This window comes from Dicentrarchus labrax, unplaced genomic scaffold (assembly GCF_905237075.1).
Source record: "Dicentrarchus labrax unplaced genomic scaffold, dlabrax2021, whole genome shotgun sequence".
NCBI classification, from domain to species: domain Eukaryota; kingdom Metazoa; phylum Chordata; class Actinopteri; family Moronidae; genus Dicentrarchus; species Dicentrarchus labrax.
The window spans coordinates 5,686,682-5,707,320 of NW_026136705.1; the positions used below are offsets into that span (position 1 = coordinate 5,686,682).

General features: G+C 38.6%; 1 protein-coding gene across 3 annotated transcripts in view; it reads right to left on the reverse strand.

The window, feature by feature from the left end:
• Positions 1-20,639, reverse strand: part of alcama (activated leukocyte cell adhesion molecule a) — an 82,642-nt gene that overhangs the window by 13,535 nt on the left and 48,468 nt on the right. For all 3 annotated transcript variants that reach the window (XM_051401560.1, XM_051401558.1, XM_051401559.1), the window contains exons 2-8: positions 17,458-17,564; positions 14,838-15,057; positions 13,218-13,282; positions 6,599-6,686; positions 6,004-6,174; positions 2,875-2,999; positions 1,302-1,434 (exon numbers count right to left, since the gene is read on the reverse strand). In XM_051401560.1, the coding sequence (XP_051257520.1) occupies positions 1,302-1,434; positions 2,875-2,999; positions 6,004-6,174; positions 6,599-6,686; positions 13,218-13,282; positions 14,838-15,057; positions 17,458-17,564 (909 nt within the window). The remainder of the gene's footprint in view (positions 1-1,301; positions 1,435-2,874; positions 3,000-6,003; positions 6,175-6,598; positions 6,687-13,217; positions 13,283-14,837; positions 15,058-17,457; positions 17,565-20,639) is intronic.

A 20,639-nucleotide genomic window follows, 5' to 3' on the forward strand; every position in this document is an offset into this window, starting at 1 on the left:
TAGTGTTTAATAAGAGCATAAATGAACCCCACGCTAAGTGCATGTGTGCTAAATGTGAAAAAGCTAATCAGCAGCAGCTAAGTTGTGTGGGAAATGTCAGTAATGGCTTCTCATTTAGTTAATACATCCCACCATTATTGTTTCCTGTTTATTTCCCATTTAATATAACTAGAGCATGGAAAACATAATGCCCAAACATACATATAGATGAATATTTGACGATATTTGAACTCAAAAACCTTACATTATAGTGGCACATGAGTAAAGCAATGAACAGAAATATCTATCTTAAGAGTCATTAGAAATCAATAAATTCTTCTTCATGTCTGTTTTCACTAAAATGTGGCCACAACAGATCATTAAATAATTTTTAGTTGAACACATTTTTTAAATGAATCTAAATGAATGTGTTCAATTTGACGGCTGCCATCCCTCTAGATCCACCCCGGCAAGTAAACTTTTTACTGGCATTTGTGTGTGAGAGCAGGGCTTGCTGTTTTGGGGGGTGCAGTTCATCATGTAGCTTTGGCGGGAAAAGGGGAAAAAGAATGCCATCATACAAAGGGTATTAAATGGCAGAGGACATTAGCAATACTGGCAGCCAGCTAGCCAGAGCAACAGCTACTTTTTCTGCACCTTTTCTACCAGAGCACGCTCCTTGAGACGCATCCAAACACACAGTCACAAAAATTACCTTTAAACAATTTTCAATTTAGAGAGCTATTGTTTTGCTTTCCTCAGTCACAAACTCAATTTAAAAGCAAAAAAAAAAGAAGCTCTTTGTTTAAGATGTGTGAACTCCACTGAAGACTGGGACGGAGAGGAGGGGAAATGTGTCAGAGGTATTTTTTATTATAATGATAGGGCCCATTTCAACTGAGGGCTCAGAAACATACACCTGGGAAGAAGGGAGTAATTACTTCAGGGAGTGCTGCTGGATGGTAGGATGGGGAAAACAGCTTATCAGTTTGCCTGAGCTCCTCGCCCACCCAAAACACTTTGTCACTTTTGCTCACTCGATGTCAGAAATTTCTAATTAGTTCTCGTCCTCCCTGCCTGGCACTCCATGCTCTGCCTCCCTGCCAGGCTGGGCTCTTAAAGTCTGAATTTGATTACCATTACTCTGCTGCTCCCATGACTTTATTTACAGTGAATAAAAGTGCCTTGTTATGTATAAGAAGTTAAACATTTTCAATCAAGGCAGAGAGAGTGTGGGGGAGAAGCGAGGGACATCAGATGGAGGTTTTTGTTTGTTTGTTTGTATACTGTACTGAGGCTCTGCGTATGTCAGAAGTACTCACAGCTAACAAGGATGTTCTGGGAGGCCTCCACTTTCTCGTTGTCAGCCAAAGAGCATTTGTATTCACCCGCAGCCTCCCTGCTGATGGCATTCAAAGTGTAGGTGTCCGAATTTTGCACCAGCATTTTCTCACCCTGTTGTAGAGAGAAGAAGAGGAGAAGAAAGAGGAGACTGTTAGCTTCTGCCATTCTAATATGATATGAGGAAGTGAGTAGGAAATAGGGTGACCAGATGAGAATGGGTGAAATTCGGAGCAGGGGAGTTTGGGGGTAGTCACGTGGCAACATATTTTGAGTGAGGATGATATGAAACTAAGTGTCCTGGCTGTTTTTACAAGACACATGAACCATTACACACAGGTGACAGGTATGTTAGTCATTTAAACGTCTTCTCAGCAGCTAAGATTGTCATTCAGCTATAGGAGACTACAAAAACATTTTCTAGATGTACTTATTACAAATTCTTCCCATAGTGCCGATTACCCTATCATCTGGTTTGAAACAGGTTGAATGACATCAACAATCCATTATTTATGAAAGGCTAAGCAGTGCAGTACTGCAGTAGACAAGTGAAAACACATCAATAATTATAATATATGCATATAAATATATATTATCTTATGTAATTAAACAAGATGTAATTTGAAAGTAAAGTGTAAAGTAATTTTGATTAGAATATTACATATACAGATTCAGAAAGTAAAAAAACGACTTGATCTACTAATTTATGTAAACTAATTGAATATAATAAAAGGGTTCTCTTATTTGAATTTAGTCTTCTTTATTCTAGTGACAGCAGCATCTACATTCTACATTATTTTATTAATTATTCATGACAGTTTTGCTTCAAAATACAGAGTACTTTCAGCACAGCATTTTCAATATTACTGAGTCACCAAGTCAGGTCTCCTCAGTGTTTTTGCCTTCAAATCCCAAGTCAAGTCGAGTCTCACAGTGTACAGACAGCTTTCATTTTAGCTCCTTCATACTATCCATAACTATAACGGTTAAAGCTGCAGTGGATAACTTGTAACTTGTCATATTTGCTGAATCTTTCCCATTATCCTGACAGTAGTACATAAGACAGATAATCTGTGAAAAAAATTAGGTTCCTCTGGCTCCTCCTACTGCTCCTAATAGGATTTGCATTAATGGTAAATGAACTGTACTTATTACCTTGTGTAGTCTTCTGACCACTCAAAGCACTTTACTAAATGTCACATTCACCCATTCACACACTAATGGCAGAGGCTTATCACAAACAGACACTAATTCATTTATACACCAATGGCACAGCAACGTGAGCAATTTGGGGTATCTGATTAGTAGATGACCTGCTCTACCTCCTGAGCCACAGCTGACCAAAAAGCCACAGCAATAACTCAAAAGCAGCGAGTAAAATACTTAAAATTTTACCATCATCATCAAATTCTAGTATCTTCTCCACTTTCAAGCCAATTTTTAAAAAAAGCAAATTTGTGGTAAGTGGTAATAAGTAGCTGCCACAGTCTGGATGGTGGCTGAGCAGACCGCAGCAGTACGCTGCTTGAGGTTGAAGTCCGGGCTCTGACTGACCTTGAGGTGGAAGTAGAAGGAGCTAGGTGGAGGGTTGCCGTCAGCGTGACACTTCAACGTCACATTATCTCCTTCTACTACGGGTCCCTTGGACATGACTTGGAGGCTAACCTTCTCTGATGGATCTGAGAGGTTCAGAGAGCAATGGAGGGGTGAAAGTGATGGGAGAAAATAAAGCAAGCGTGAGTGTCAAAGCTTCCATTGACTTCCATTGAAATAATTCACATTCACACCGCATCAGTTCCACCATCAAGAAAACAGATGCATCTTTTTGTGAAGATAAAACCACATTATTATCATCACTGATTATAATTGTTGCTGCTGTTTGCGTTCCCAGAGACACAAATTATTTCCTGGCTGTATACGTGTATGTATATGTATACAAATAACTGTATTTATTGTTCTATTTGATTTGTGTGTGGTTTGAAGGCACTGCAAACTTTCATTTTGTTGTACAACCTTGTGTTGTATAATAACTACATTTCCTCCATCCTTGATAATCATTCCATTTCAGAAAGGTGATCCTATCAGTCTTTGATCAGCCAATTGTGTAGACCACCCTCCTCACACAGGAATGACCTCGGAAGAAGTAGTAATAGCAAATGAGAAATTCCACCATGAACCCGCTGCGGCCGACACCTCATGAGTCACCCCGCTGCTGCCGACACCTCCTGAGTCCCCCCGCTTTCATTTATTGATCCGAGCCCTCACTCCGTCCCCTCTTCAAACTTCAGGGATGTGATCAGAGCATAAAGAGTGTGCGGACTGTAATTCCCTGCTGAAATTCCCCCAAACCCTCAAATCCTGAAAAATCCTTCAGCTGGCCGCAGCAGAAAGCTCAACAAAGCCCATTGTTCACTGCTTGGCCATTATGTGTAGTTTCCAGAGCCTACTGATAAAGCGCCTCTGACGACAAGTTGTTCAGGCCTACACACCTCCAGGTACTCAATCAACAACTATCTCAAGCTAACACAGGCTGAATAGAAAACACTGCCATCCACACACCAAACCATGGCTATGTGGTAGATTTATTTTACTGTTAATAAAGACAGGATAAGTTTCCCTATTTCAGAGCCTATACATGTATATGATCAAATAAATCAAATAAAAGTATTTCACTCTATCTGCATTACACATCTCACAGCTAGACTTGCTCATGACCTCTCGCCACAAAAACAGTTTCTTTCCGTCTGCAGTTGGCCTCATTAACAAGGGCCAGATCCCCCACTGTCACTGACTCTTATGCCCACCCTGTATATATGCATTACATTAATGCACTCCCGTCTTCTGTACAGTTTTCTTATCTTTCTTTATTTATATTTATATTTTTAAAAAGTGTGATTTTTGTGTGACTTGTATATTTTTGTGTGATTGTATATTTTAAGCACCATTGCACCAAGATAAATTCCTCGTATGTGTAAAAACCTACCTGGCAATAAATCTTATTCTGATTCTGATTCTGATTCTGTTTGATTCCTTCACTCTAAAGTCACTGCTGGAGTTGGCTAATCAGAGCAGTTTGCAGCATTTAAACTGGAAAATGGAGCCTTCTATTGTCAGGCAATCAGTCCAGTATAGGATCACATTCACATTAGCTATTTCAACTCAGCCTTTAACTATATTCATCAGAAAGAAGCTGAGGAGCAATTTTCTAATCATCGTGTATGTGGAGAGAATATGCCTGGATGCACTTTTTAACTGTGCTGTTGCTCCACTTGAGCATTTATGTCTTCATAGTCTTGCCCATGGACATGTAAATGTTCATGGACACAACTTGATCTCGGAGACTGAAATTAATTTTCCTTTATGAAAAAGCTTGTATTTAAATTAAAATTTTGAGTACTGCTTGAAGAAACGAATTTGGACATGAAGAACACATTCATACCGTGCAAGACAAGGGATATACCCCTACGAAAGGAAATATCAGTTATACAGCCTGATGTCACCTCAGCAAAAAATAAAATCAGTGATGAGTGGGAGATTTTTGGTAAAACTTTTAAACTCCTTTGAGCACATTACTGCTGTTAAAGCTGCAGATTATTTTTATAAAAACGTTTAATTCAGTTCAATTTAATAAAATTTTATTTGTATAGCGCCAATTCATAACAGAAGTTATCTCAAGACACTTTTCAAATAGAGCAGGTCTAGACCGAGCTCTTTAAAACATTAATTACAGAGACCCAACAGTACCACCATGAGCAAGCACTTGGCGACAAGGGCAAGGAAAAACTGCCTGTTAAAAGGCAGAAACCTAGGACAGATCCTTCGGTTCTAGGTGGGTGGTCGTCTGTCTCGACCAGTTGGGGTGAGAGAGAGAGAGAGAGACAGACAGACAGACAGACAGACAGGTGCACAGCAACCTTTAGAACATCATCAATCATCATCATATTTGCTGAAATCTGATTTTTTTCACAGATTATCCGTCTCATGTACTACTATCAGGATATAGAGAAAGGTTGAGCAAATATGACAAAAAGTTATTTTTTTTAAAGTTACCTACTGCAGCTTTAACCCATTTAAAAATATAACGGTCCAACTTAAGTAGATATTCATAAATTAATAAACCATACATAGAATAAACAGCGCTGCATAAAGTTTTGTACAGTGGACAGCAAAAAATCTGTCCCATATTTTCCCATATTTTAAAGAAAACCTTAGTAAAGTCCTTGATTACATCAGGACAAAAGCAGTTTGACTGTTTAGTGGCTAAAAAAGAGCTATACATCCTCAATAAATACCACCCCAGTGCAGTAATAATCAAACTTATTATCAATGATGGGATAAGCAAGTAATAAAGAATCCAAGTTGAATTTTACTGAAATAAAGGTCAGCATGATGGCATCAGCAATGTATTGTTTATTCTCCCTACATAAATAACATTACTTCAACTGTGTTCTACTCCATATTTTTCCCCTGCCATGCCTCTATGCCCCACCGGGGGGGCCCTCCCCACAGTTTGAGAACCACTGCCATGGTGTCAGATTAGTAAACCACCAACTAAACAAATATCAGCACTACTTGTTGGAAGTGTAACTCAGCCCACTCAGTACTCTTGCTGTGTGTGGGCAGGGAGTACAAACAGAAGCAATAAAGTTATGGAGCCTGGTGGTGGCGCTGTATTCCACTCACAGTGAATGGGAAAGGGTTCCAGCTCGGTCTCCTGGCTGGTCAGCCTGTGTGTGGACACGCAGGCAAAGACCGCGCCGACGTCCTCCTTGGTGGCTGCATACTGGAGGGTGGAGGAGGTGGTGGACAGGCCTGTGGCTGGATCCAGCTTCAGGCTCGGGGTGATCACAATGGCTGCGGAGAGAGGGACGGACAGTGCAGATACATAGAACATATTTAGTGGAGCCTTTAGCAGCAGGTCAAACAGCATTGCAAACACTTTTGGTTTAGCTGCAAAACCAGATGGGTTGGGTTAATCGTGCCAAACCAGATCAGATGATGGGATGTCTTAGTTGCCTATTAGGAGTAGTTCTGTCTTTACTGTCAGGTACTCACTGACTGCTCCTATACAGATCCTTCCTTGACAAGTAAACAACAGTGAATGGTGTATTTCTATTGCTATCTATTCCTATTGTTTTTGGGTAAACACACCACGAGAGATTTCATTTTCACTCTCCTGTCACTGTAGAACATTTGCAGGCCCCCACGGGGATTCCTGTATGACAGCATCCTGTGCGGTTTGACTGTCGGATGGTTTCGGATGGAAACGTGGAGTTACCTTTCCCGTCGTCTACCAAGGCCTTTCCGTTCTTCTTCCATGTTATTGTAGCTGCGGGGTTAGCCTCTGCCGCAACACATGTTCCCAGCTGGACAAAACAGAAAGGAAGAAAACAATAAAATATTAAACAAAAAGCAATGTAAGTTCACACTGACTGTAACTGTTTTAATTCACTTCAGTCACTTAACTGCAAATGCTAAGATACAAGAGGACCTGACAGATACATTTATTTAATTCAGTCTGGTTCTATCTGTATGAAAGTGAGGTTGGGCATTTATTAAAGCTCTTTGCAATACCCTTATGACTTGAATTTATTCTAATATAAGAATTTATTCCAACAATTTTCATTGGAGTACATCAAATATAACATTCTCTTGTGTTTCTGGTAGTCTAAACATTATTTCAGAGGCTGTTTCACACTGAAATGAATAATTGTGTAGGAACAAAATAGCTACTATTAGGAGCTTCACTCTAAAACCCATTTCAGTGAAGTCCTCATTTCTCTGTCCTGGGGTTGTATAATGTAACGTCTGCTTTCCAGCATTAACAGGAGAATGTTGGACATGGGCCAGCAAAGACAAACAACTATCTCATTCAGGAATGAACTAGTTCTTGTGTTCATAAGCACGCTGTCTCGTTGTTACATCTGCAGGATTGAAGGTCAGCAACGGTAGCGGAGATATGGTGTGTGTGAACCAGATAAGGAGGGAGTCATAAGAGCATTCCTTTCCCCAAACCCCCTGGTTTTTATATCCTGTACTACAGCCTCCACCGCTGAGTGAACATGACTCGTCACAAACATGTTTTTGAGTCTTTTGTCAGAAAATACGATAGTTTTACAGAAGTAGAAGCACATATCTGGTCATTTTTTCTCACTAAAAGTTCAATTACCTGGTCAGAAATTCTTTGGGGGACAGTTTAACCAAAAATCAATCAATTGTTTTGATGTGAGTTGCTGAGTTTTGGAGATATTGATTCCATTATACTGGAGAGAAGGCTTATATCTCCAAAACCCAGCAACTCACACAAAAACAATGTAGATGGATAAATAACACCACAGGTAAGAGGAAAAATATGTATTCTTGATTTTGAACTGTCTTGAACTGTCCTGAATCTAAATCTAGAAATCCAGAATCTATGAATATGCATTTGAACATGTTAACTGCTAGACCAAAGTTACAAAACCAGGCTTGTGTAATTGTGTATTTAATTAACTGGTGCATTGTTGCAGCCATTCCCTGCTTTTCATTTCATTTACACCTGCACACATTCGCCACTGGTCTCAGCATGGAAATTTGGAAAATTTAGTGCAACAAAAATGGTTCCATGGGTATAACGGAGCACTGATAATAGATAATTCTAACCATGGCGCTGAATGATAAGCGGTGGAACATGCCCTTATCAGCACTGTGTCAACATCTGATCCGGACTGCTGTCAGTAACACACAAATGCAACAATTCCCATGTTCCACGCTTAAACCCACCTACTAAACTGCTTATTGTCGGGTATGATATGTCACTTCAGATACACATACTGACCAATAGAGGTAACAGCCTTACAGTCAGCTGGTGTCTGGTTGGGCTTTGAGTCGAAGGTCTAAGTAATTAATTTCACAATAGCAATAAGCAGACCTACCATCAGGGGTATCAAAGGGTACAAATGGTCCTAGCCCCAGGCACACAGGGGACCCATGCAAAGGGTTTTAAACAATTTACTTACTGACTTATATCACTGATAATCATTAAGCATTTAGCATTACTAGTAATAATATTACATTAATATTATTACTTTCCAGAGTAACCAGTAGTGTTCCCAATTACTAATACATTTTATGAATATTATTAGTTACCCCCCAAAAAATAATTACTGCTAATTACTACTAATTTGAAATCTAATCCAATCCTAGTAAATTAAACTTTTGCTAACTCAAATAATTGTGTCCCCTAATTCCTAGCAATAAGAAATATAGTTAATTAAAACATACATTCAGCAGATATGCTTTGTAAACAGGTCACCACGCTGCATCTCAGAATAATAATACTGATTTGGCATTTGCTTTCTTTCAGCTTGAGGCTTTCTGGCTTTTATTTTGACGCTGATCGCTCGCTCACAATGCTGTCGTCCATCACTGAGCAGTTGAAAATGCCAGTAGGTGGAGAGCGATTGCGAATGTCTACAAATGTGGCGCATAGTGGAGCGCCCTTTTTCTGAAGCACAGGAAGTTATTGAAGTCATTTTTGAGTTGTCAGCATTGATCAACAACCCTGTGAACCCCCTGCATGTATATTATGACCATTATGTGATGTAGAGCAGGGAACTTATTGTGCATTTAGGGAAAGTGTGTGTGTGAGTGACTTTTATTGCTGGCCGGAGGAGTGCAGGAAACCTTCTTTGGCTTACCGCCGTTGACGAATTGCACTGGCTTGAATTGCACAGTGTCAGTTGTGCTGGCTATCCTTTATTTCACACAATAACACCCACTTTGTTATCCAGTGTGGTCTGATCTAATGGGCAAGGCTGGAGAATGCAATGCTATATAAGTTGACCACAGGAGGCTAGAAGATGAACGTGTTGTCTGAGTCCGATATCATAAAATCCCCCAGCAACCATCCATCTCTCCATAATCTACACTAATACAAAGAGTTTAACATACTGTACTGGTCAAGGAGGAAACTCTAGCTCTTCTCTCTCACTCAGATCAAATATATAACAACCTTAACTCTATCCAACATCACATTCAACTTGAAAAGACAACATCAACCTATATCATCTTCTCCTGTCTAATTATTTTTCATCAGAGTTCCCACTCTTTTTAAGAAATGGTTTTGGGCCTTTCCAGGACATTTTTCTTGACAATACAGGACAGAACTTGCACTCGCAAGCGGTAGTCAGCCATCGGTGGTCATCATTTATGGCACATTCCCTGTTAGCTCACTTTCATAGTGTTTGGCTGTTTACTATCTCATGTCAAAATGGCTGCTGTGAAAAAGGTCTATTCCTCCTTTTGTGAATTTGGCCACAGCACAGGCTAAAATACCATTTACAATTTTCCAGGAAAATTAGAATATCTCAAGGATATTTGGTCATTTTAATTTGAAAGGATATTTGGTCAGTACTATTTGGTCATGGGAAGTGTTTCCATGACTGGAAAACTAGTCTCTAAATTACCAGGTTTTTGTGAAAATTTCTAAACTTCTGGCAATGTCTGTTGGTGTTTAGGAACACACAATTTAGCTATGATTAGTCAATTAATTGATTAGTTGAATTATTATTAATTATTAAATTAATAACTTTTTCAAACTATATATAATTGATTAGTCAGTTTCTCTGAAATTCTCTGATTTCAGCTTCTCAAATGTGAATATTATCTGTTGTCTTTAGTCCTCTATGACAGTAAACTGAATATGTTTGGGTTGTGGACAAGATTAGATCAATTGATAATGAAAATAATTGTAAGTTGCAGCCCTACTCTTTTTACCAGTGTTTCTCAAAAAGGGATACGTGTATTGCAGGGGATACTTAACTTTTTTTTTAAATGTTTATTTAAAAAAATATCAGTCATAATAATTCCTAAAATAATATTTCTAAACTTCAATAAAAAATGTAAATGTAAGTTTGATAAACCACCTTTTTTATTCAATAGTCCTGTTTCCAGTGCAATCGTTGACCACTAGAATAGCCATTCACAGGTATTCACAAGTAACTTGTCCAAAAATACGCAGTTCAATGCAGCTGAATGCCGTCTTAGTGTTATGTGTCAAAATGAAGGTCCTGTCACTTTCAGTCAATTAGATCAGCCCAAGCGCTACCAAAAAGGGTCTGTCTGGTGTCTGACGCGGGCAAACATCAAAGTAAAAAGCCACCACATATCACCTTGTTATGATCAGGAACAGAGCAGAGCAGGCTGGAGAGCCTCGAACAAAAATCTATTATAATTTCAGAAAGGCCAAGAATTTATCTAGCTTGGAGTAAATATCACTTGGCATAATGGATGCTATACAATGTCTTCATGTCAGGCTCTTATCAGTGTAAATTTATTCATCAGCAACTATAACGCCTCCTGTGGCCAACCATAAATGGAGGCTGTTAAATAGATAATGACAATATTCTAAAACAGGGATATACAATATGTCTTCATAGTATAAGATATATCTGTTGACAAATACTGTAAATTAATCAATGTTTTAAAATCTCCTTGTACCTGCATAAAACCTACATTATAGTATGTAAACCATTTTTTGCGTGTTTATATACTGATTATGAATATGCTAAATAGGTGGGGTTAAAGTACAGTCTTGCCACTTCAAAAATGTTCCAGAAATAATAATGCATTGTGTCTTTGGACTGATTATTTTTGCTGATTAAAGGACTCGAGAAAAATTATCTATCGAGAGCCAGTGTTTGGTTTGTCCGTCCTGGGCTACTGTAGAAACATGGCATTTCAACATGGCAGATTCTATGGTGAAAACACAACTATTCTTATTTTCAGGTGATAATACACTAATAAAAACCTATCTATGAATATTATATTACATTTCTGACAATAGATCCTTTGGGGCTTACACACTGGACCTTTTAAGAATGATTAGTATTTTTACCCATCAGAAAATGTCTGATGAATCACTTCCTGCATATAAAGATATCTATGTCTCTGTCATCCCCAAACTGGTATCATGTATGACTTGACCGAAGTGAGCTTACTATACTTTTACAAGTCATACACTCTCACAATCTAGATGACTCTGTCCTTGACAAAATGCTGGTACTACCCACCTGATATTGATTCTCATGACCAAAAATTGGTACAGTACATGCCTTCTCATTTATGAAGCATCTGGCATGAAAGCTTGAATTCAGCAGCATGGCTTACTTCATTTCTTTATGAGAAACTGCACACTGTCGGACTTTTGGAGCAAATGAAAATAAGACCTCTGCTATTCCACGGCTGAGAGAGTTCATGGTCGCTGCCTTCTCCACCACTCAATGTGACACTTCACTCTAATTTGGAATTCTACTTGTGTATGAAGCAACCTCCATCACCTTCTCTGCAAGTTATCAAAATCCCTCTCATCCACTCCCACTATTTCTTTCCTTCCCAACTCATATTCCCTGTGTCTCTCCCCTCCCTACAAAATGCTCAAAGTTGTTCAATAGCACCTGAATTTTTAGGTGGGAATACCAATAGAGGCAGCAGTACTCGCTTGATCCATTATAAATGTGTATATGCCGCATGTGGTGGAAGAAATGTGCATTGCTTGCTAGAGAGGAGGCAGATGACCGCTATGAATGTGCTGCCCACAGCTTTTCAAAAGTTTTCCAACACTCATACTATAGTGAATGTGAGAGGGCGTGAGTTCAGGGAATGAAAATAAACAGCACAATAAGGAGAGAAACTCTTGCAGGAGTGGGTGTTTAACTATGAATCAAAGCAAGTACGGATTTGAAACGTATGCACTGTTCACATTTGTGCACATGCTGTCATATTCCGACATTTCATGTGGTTTTTCACGCCAGTGTTCTCCACTAAAAGCATTTTAGTAGCAACCATAGGAGATGTTTTGATACTGACTTCAGCCATCTTTCACCACAGTATTACCTTTACTGCAGCTCCATTGGAGAACCGCATAAGCGCTGATATATCACAACTGGGCCAGAAAAAAAACAATAAAGTAGGTCTGATAACACATTTGTTTCTAAATTTGAGTAAGCCTGATACGGTGAACATTGATGTGTATGTCAAGAGGCATCAGTTAAGTTGACTGAATTTGCTTGTTAAACAGCTAATTAGCCAGCAGTTCAAGTACAAAAAAATACTGATGTCTATATTTACATTTACACAATGCAGGAAATAACCATGTCTTTTTCATCTGAAAGAGACATTTACAATCAACCCTAACCCATATAAATCTAGTTACCTAAAGTCAAACTTTTCTTGCCACTATACAAATTGTTTTATTTAACAAATACAAATAACAAATAACAACAAAGAGCCTCTTAGCTGCCATGCAAGCGAGATTCTGTCAGCACTCCAGCGATGTTTTTCAGAAACTTGTCCTACCTTTGAAAAACAACCGTTTTACCTGCCTTGCACTCAAACTTGTGGCATATAATCCAGACGTATAATCTAGTCATGAGCCGATGTAAAATCTGTTTATAAATCACTCTATATTGATGTTTTCAGGGGAGGACCCTGCCAGTTTGATGGATTTTTCTCAAAGAACTGTCTTTCTTTGCTTTGCTCAGAACATTGTTGTTCTGAACGAAGGCTGGCTTTCTTATTATTTGTTATTACATTGGACTCCTTGGCAGTCAGTGTTTTCTTTTGCTTGCTGGACAGCTCTATTCACTTTCTTATCTCTGTGTCTGTGAACTTTTCCTTTCCTTTTTTCCTCCTGAACATCGCTGCATATTACAGGTTTCACAGGCTAGGTAACAGCCACAGTCACATGGCATGCATCGTGCAATACTAGGATTGAGTTTGGTTGGTGCAAGTTAATTCTACAGACTGCTCTTAACAAAGGCCGCCTTAGCTGTTAGGACCAGGCTTAGTAGAGACCACCTGGTGCAACCAATCCACTGTACAGAACACTAAAATGCAAAGGCTGTAATGAATCTCACCGTTACTGTTTTGTCCTTCTGCAACACTTCAGACTTGTCCATAATCTGGACTGAGGAGGGCTTCTCTGCAAACACAAAAGGAGATAATCAGGTTTTGGAATTACAAAATTGTAGCTTGCAAAGCATTTGCATAAACTTTTTCAGAATTTCCTGCCTTTCTTCATACCGACAATGATTTCTAAACGTATGTACAGAACACAAACACAAACGTTCAGCAAACGGCCAGCAGATAGCCCAGTTCATCTAAATGCTTAGCTGCAAACTTACTGCATTGTTAATATTCAAGCTGTAGGGCATCATTTCAACTTGCCCCCTGTTAACTACAGTCTAATGCTCTCTCTAAGGCCTACTGAGTGTAGTCTCTTCATGTCCTATTTCATGCTTGGGTTTGCAAAGCCCATTAGCAGGTGATACATTGGCAGTTGTGGGGAGTGAAATTCAGATTCAGAACCGTATTTCAGGAGGAAACAAATGGGACACAGTGGATGAAATTGAGTTTTAATGCAATTAAAACCAAGCCGTTTGTTAGCAAAAGTGAATATAAACATTACCCATGAATCTTTGAATAAGCTTGACAAATGTATTTTATTTATTTATAATGCTAAGGATTATTCGTTTCAGTGACTTCCTGGAAATTACACCAAATAGCTTGAACATGACAACATTAACAAAATGTATTGTTCTCTGTTCAACAGCCTGCATGATGTTCTTTATTTGAAGATGACTAAATATGCACACAATATACTTTTACAGATCGCATTAAATAGAAGAAATCTAATCTATTAAAAAAGTCATATTTTCTGAAACTAAAAAAATCTGTTAAAAAAGGTAATAGATTGCTGAGTCTTGTGAATGACAGTCATCTTCAAGCTTCCAATCTAAAGCGTCTTTGTATTTTTTTCGGCTCTGATTGGTTGGTTTTCATCCAGGCCCGGTGGATTCTTGTACATGTCATTAGGAGCACTAAAATGAGCCAGAGTAACCAGATTTTATCACAGATGATCTGTTTTATGTACTGCAGTTAGAAGAACATTTCAGCAATGATGACAAAAAGTTATGTCTATAAAAGTTACCTACTGCAGCTTTAATGTCATATACTGTATATTCAGGTGCAGTTTTAAAGATGCTAATTTAATTTTCCAGAAGTGACTATGATGATCTCTACCCCTTTCAGACATGGAATATGTAAGTAGTGAAGGCTTTTTGGAGCACCGTCATAGTGAGAACAGCAGTAGTGTGTACACAATATAATATGATGGTCGAGACAGACGACCACCCACCTAGAACCGAAGGATCTGTCCTAGGTTTCTGCCTTTTAACAGGCAGTTTTTCCTTGCCCCCATCGCCAAGTGCTTGCTCATGGTGGTACTGTTGGGTCTCTGTAAATGTTATAAGGAGTTCGGTCTAGACCTGCTCCATTTGAAAAGTGTCCTGAGATAACTTCTGTTATGACTTGGCGCCATACAAATAAAATCGAACTGAATTTAATTGAATTTAATTGAATGATTATAATATGATGATAATATGATGTAGGAAGTGTCTTCTGTTCTTCTATTAATTCACCAGTTAGGTTATGAGGATAAACATTATTATAGTGTTTTGTGTCTATATTGAGCTTACTGTAAACAAGCACAGAGACAGGGAACTCCATGAGGTTGGCATGTGACACCACCATGCAGGTGAAGGTCTTTTGGTCTTTGAGTGAGGCCTGAGTGATAAGCAGGTTGAACTTGTCATCAATGCTGACCCGCTGGGCGTAACTGTCCGTGGCCTGAACAGTGGCCTGTTCGTTGCGGGCCTGTTTGATCAACAGGTCTCCGGGAGTGCCATCGTCTTTTTCCTGAAGCACAACACAGAGAAGAGACGGAAATGATAGGAAGGTTGGGTGTTTCTGTAAAATCAATGCAGCACAGTTCCTCATTACTCAGTCATAATTATAGTTTAACTTTAACAGAGAAGTAGAAAATGTAAGAATTTACCACACAGCATAAAAGTGTCCATCAACAAACCTCCAAAGAACATGTATCATTCAAAGTAACACCAAGAAAAACAAACATTAATCAGAAGGAGAACACACTACTTAGTTACTGATTCAGCATGACAGATCATAATTTATATCATTGATGCTGGCTAATTACACAGGGGATTATGAGGATCCATATTTATCAGACATCTTAGTTTACAATTATATGACATGCAAATCTAGGTTTTTCTAAAGGCTTTATTATGCACACACGCTTTTAAAGCCCTGCTCAAACCTCTGCTTAATGAAGTTACAGGAGCATCTCAAAGCACTTCAGCACCTGCACCTATAGGCATTGGTAAGAGATCCTTCACTGAAGTAAAAGTACTAACCATGATGTTAAAATACTCAACTTCCAAACTATTTGTGATGTCACAGAACATTCTGGTAGGCCCTGCCCCTTAAAATCAGATTTTCAATGAGCACAGAGAAACTTTCCACTTTCAGCAGATGAATGTGAAAACATCCTTCTAGTGTCAAACTCTGCACAGATGCCATTCAAACAGCACGCTGTAGGAACAAGAAGAAACACAGTTGAAGGGGGACTAATAATAATAATGTCATAACTTTATTAAAGCAGTCGTGTCTGACGTTGGGGAGACGCCATGCAGTAAGTAAGATCTCTGATTTGCAGAATTTGCCAAACATGCACCAATCACGCCATTTTTAATTTTAATTTTTCCTTTTTTTTTTTGTTGACAAAAACGTCTTTGTTTGACTGAAACTAAAAACTTTTTTTATAAAAGCACAGAGTGGTATTACTTTTCAAGGAGTTAAGCAGAGTTTGTCTTCAAATGGCACTGATTAGTCGTGTCTTTTATATAGGAGTCCAAGAACCATGAAACATGTGGACTGAAGTTCAGTTGTAGACTTGATGCAAAACCCTCTTAAGAGGTAACAGTGCAACGACACGTTTCTTCTGTCTTAGGTAGTGCTCAACCTAAAGCACTCAAGTATTGGACCATTTTCTAAACTGTAGTGTGTATGCTGTATGTTGAAGGGTTTTCATTTAAAGCTTGACAGCTTCTACTAGAACCCAAGTTCCAGTAAATTCCCTCCAGTCTGTAGGTTGATGTCAGGGACACACCTCTTATCTTATTTACTTTATTTATTAATCATGGCACACACAGAATGTAATAATGACATTCATATATTCATAACATATATAAATATCTACCATTACTAAACAGGTTTTTATTATCCCCTTAGAGATCCTCATCAATGTAATAACTCAATAAAGACGCCTGTTTCTAGATCCCCAGGATTGGATTATGTTTTTTCTGTGAACACCTGCATTATTTATAGAGGAGGGAATAATATTTGTATCATGAACAGCAGCATTTGTAAATATAAGACAAGTAAAATATGAGATTTATCCATTTGGACTTCACTTTAATGCTCCCACAGTCTCTCTGCTGGAGGGAAGAAGAGTCTATTGGATTTTCTTTCTGTACATCAATGATGAATTTGATATGGGAGCAGCAGTATGTTATTGTATACTCTACTGTACATGTAGTACACCCTTGTGCATATTTGATGTTTGTGACAATGGGTCATCCTTCTATTTATGACAGATCTTAATTACTCTTTTATCTATCCATGCCTCTGTGATATCCTTTCTCCCTCGCTCTCATTTTTCAGTGATTCTGACTGAAACTCTTGTATTGCCCAGGTGAATTTCACGACATATTTGGCTCTTCCCTAAAACCACTACTTTTTTTGCGCATGTCAGTATTTCCTAATTCTTCCAGGAAAGTTTAAAAATGTATGTGACAATGTGTAGTCATATACACCAAAGCCAAGTCATTTCATATGGTCAATTTTTTCCTCTATTTGCATGTGTTGGGAAAGTGTGCATTCATTAAGCCTAAAAAACACTTTATAGTAGGACTATGTGTTGGCAAGAGTGTGGCAATACAGGGGATACAATTCAGTATATTTCAATATATTGAGGTGATATATTGCTTTTTTGTTTATAAAATCTTTAAAAAGTTAACTTTTTTATGCAGCCAGAACAGTGGAACAATCATTATCATAGCCCTCTGCTAGCTAGTGGCAAGGGGTTTTAACACAAAAATCGGCAGCGTTTTTAGAATGGATACAATATAACACAACAAAAATGCAAAATATACATATACATACATACAATACAGTATTTTTCGATATTTTCTTACACCCCTACTTCATAGACAGCATTGGAAGTCAGTTTCTACTTACATATTTCCACTTGACGAACATCAGATGCTGGGGTACCGGAGCTCCATCGTTGCATGGTATAACAATGGTCTCTCCATACAAGGCAGTCACACTTTCTGTACCCCAAACTGCAACACAAAAGCCAACAGATTGTTACTATTAACCATTAATCAAAAAAAAAAAAAACTTCTTTCTGTCACAGGTGTCTAGCAACAGTGGGAGCTTTTGTCCCGAGTACTGCTGGTCTGGAGCCTCATTGGCCAAATCTGGGCAGATAAACTGAGAAATATGTGCTCTCTCCTACCTCAAGTACTGTTATGGTGTATTTGTGCACATCATACGCGAAACATTCCAGTAGAGCTAGGTTACAGTCAAAGGGTTACAAACTTTTGACATCATAAGAAACACAGCAACAATAAAAAAGCATAAGTGCTTGTGGGATTCATACTTTTAAGTGACAAGGAGAGACCTGATGTCACTTGATCTAGAGCCTTTGAAGAACAGAATATTCAAACAAAATATATGGCTCATATCCCTATGATCCCAGAGTTTTTAGACACCCTTAACTAGAATGAGCTTAGACTTGGCAGCCAAGTGTGAGCTTCTAGAAATGGATGGGTGCAAACTAAGTGAATAAAGCTACACCAAATGTAGTGACACCACATTTCAGGAATGCCCCCAGCTCGATGGCAGAGGTGCGATTCAAGCTCAGTGCTACTCGTGCAGTGGCAGCATAAAATAATTTCCTCTGTCCACAAAAGTGAGGGAGCATTGAGTTGGAGTGGTTGCTATGGCGGCACAGCCCAGTCATGTGCATCGTGGGAGGAGGGAGAAAAGGGGGCGGAGAAAAGATGGATGGATGGGGGTCAGAGCAAACCAGAAGGTCTTCACGCTTCAACTCTTTCTCTTTGAGCTTTTGGCTAAACAGGCAGAACAAGAAGCAGTTCAGATTCTGGTCATTCCAGAGTGATGAGGCCAAAAAACACTGTGCAGCTGCTGACTGATGCGGCTGCTTTTGCTCAATGCTCGTCTGTTCATACTTCCCCCAGCTCTGTGCTGACCTTAACTCATATCAAATCTTTTGCTAAAGTTAGTACGCAACAAAACAAGTATCAGGTCCTCTTCCAGGTCAGAAGAAGACACATCCACAGCTCTAATCATAATCATCATAATCAATAAATGTTTTTCACCAACATCTCATTATTAAATGTGTTCAGATTAGTGCTTTCAAACCATTAAAATATTTAATCTCGATTAATCGCATTAATGTCATAGTTAACTCGCAATTAATCGCACATTTTTATCTATTCTAAATGTCTCTTGATTTCTTTTTGTCCCATTATTTTTTTCTCATTTTAATGCTCTTATCAACATGGAAAAGTGGATCGGCTTGCTTTATGCAAATGTTGTTTTTATTGAAAACAACATTGGCATATACTGTAGTGTTCAATTTCACACTAACATTCTCACTTGGAGCAAATAATCTCTCACACAATGTAACACTGTCCATCAATAAAAGAGTGAAAAAAATACTCTGTCACACAAACAGCCCCTTCAACAGCCTTTTCTAAGGGATAAAAACAGGGCGATACAAAATAAAATTGCAAAGTGCACATGTAAGGTAAACTAGGACTCAGCCTATAGTGCAGTTAAACCATGGCTTAATACTTTTCTCAAGTTTGCTTTGAACATAGCAGTCAGCCTACTGCTCTTTATTCACCAGAAGCTCAACCCAGCCTCTTATTTCAGAAAGAATGAACAGTAACGGTTACCAATAAATGGTAAGCCTACTACTTCTTTGCTTTGAGCCAGTTACTCAAACAGACAAGCCTGTTGACATTTTCAGGCAACAAGGAATCCAAAGTGTGTGCGGTGTGCCTGTTGTTTTGTTTCCGGTCTAACTAGATCTGGTGTGGTGTTGTAGTTTTTTCTAACGTTACTAGTTGTTGCAACAGCATGTGAAAAAAACTACAAAGTGTGCTAGGCCAAAAAGAGTGTTAATCTTGTGATAAAAAACTTTACGCCGTTAAAATGGGTCTGCGTTAACGCCGTTAATAACGCGTTTAACTGTCAGCACTAGTTCAGATCAAAACTTCGCAACCTTGTTTTATATTTAGTAAATTGGGTTTGACAGACAAATATATTCCATGAATCAGTTCATTTCCTGAATCAACAGCAAGTCAACCTGTAATTGCCGAGATCCACTCTGTTTTGAACCAGTTTGACAACATCCAGTCAAGTTGCCGGAGAGAACCACGAAGAGCTAACTGCGTTACTGAGGGCCAGTTGGAAAAACTGATCAGTTGGTCAGTTCATTCAAAAGTTGAGGACTTACAAAACAATGACTTGGTCCAACCTCTGGAAATGTATAAGCCTTAATGTGAAGTTGAGCATATGACCTTCCTTGTCCTACAAGATGTTGTCAAATTATACATTATTCTTCCCTTCCATATATTATAATAAGTGATGTCAGTTCTGATTTGTGGTTCTGTTTATTCACATCAGAGACCAGGATCGTTTGAACATCTAGAAGAAATACATCAATGGTGTGAACTTCCAATAACACAAAGCTTCATTGATTTTTTTCCAAGGAAATGACGCACAAAGCTGCTTTCAAATTAAAGCAACTGTGTATACGATGAGCTACACTGGTTATGGTTTAATGAAGAAGACCATGAAAAAAAGCTGCATGTTTTCCCTGGTAATGCAAGACACAAGTCACATGGGGATTCGGCTCAGAGAGTCAGCTAAATTTAACATCTTTGATCACATAACAACAGTTATGGAGAAGTAAACAAACTGTCTCAGTGAATTCGAGCTGGATGGCCAATTATGAGAATGTGTGCGCCTGAAAACTTCACAGTGCAAAGAACTAAAGTGGAAGCAGAAAAAAAAGTCTCTAATTTTAGGAGGTACGAGACAACTTGGTTTCCTGCCCAGTTCTTTTCTGGGTTTCACATTCATACAAAGGTCACAGTGTCAGTGACATACAGGAAAAGAAAGGAGAAGTGGTGTTAACATTGTCTTAAAGTGTGCACACACAGATATGCATTTGTATCACCAGATGGCACAACTACTAAATATCGTATTGGTGAGTGGCCAAAAAGAGAGAAAATAAGAACTTGCAGCCCCTCTATGGCTAGATTTATGTGTATATATGTGTCTAAATATAGTTGGCTAGAGTGCTGAAGTCTTTGCAGTTC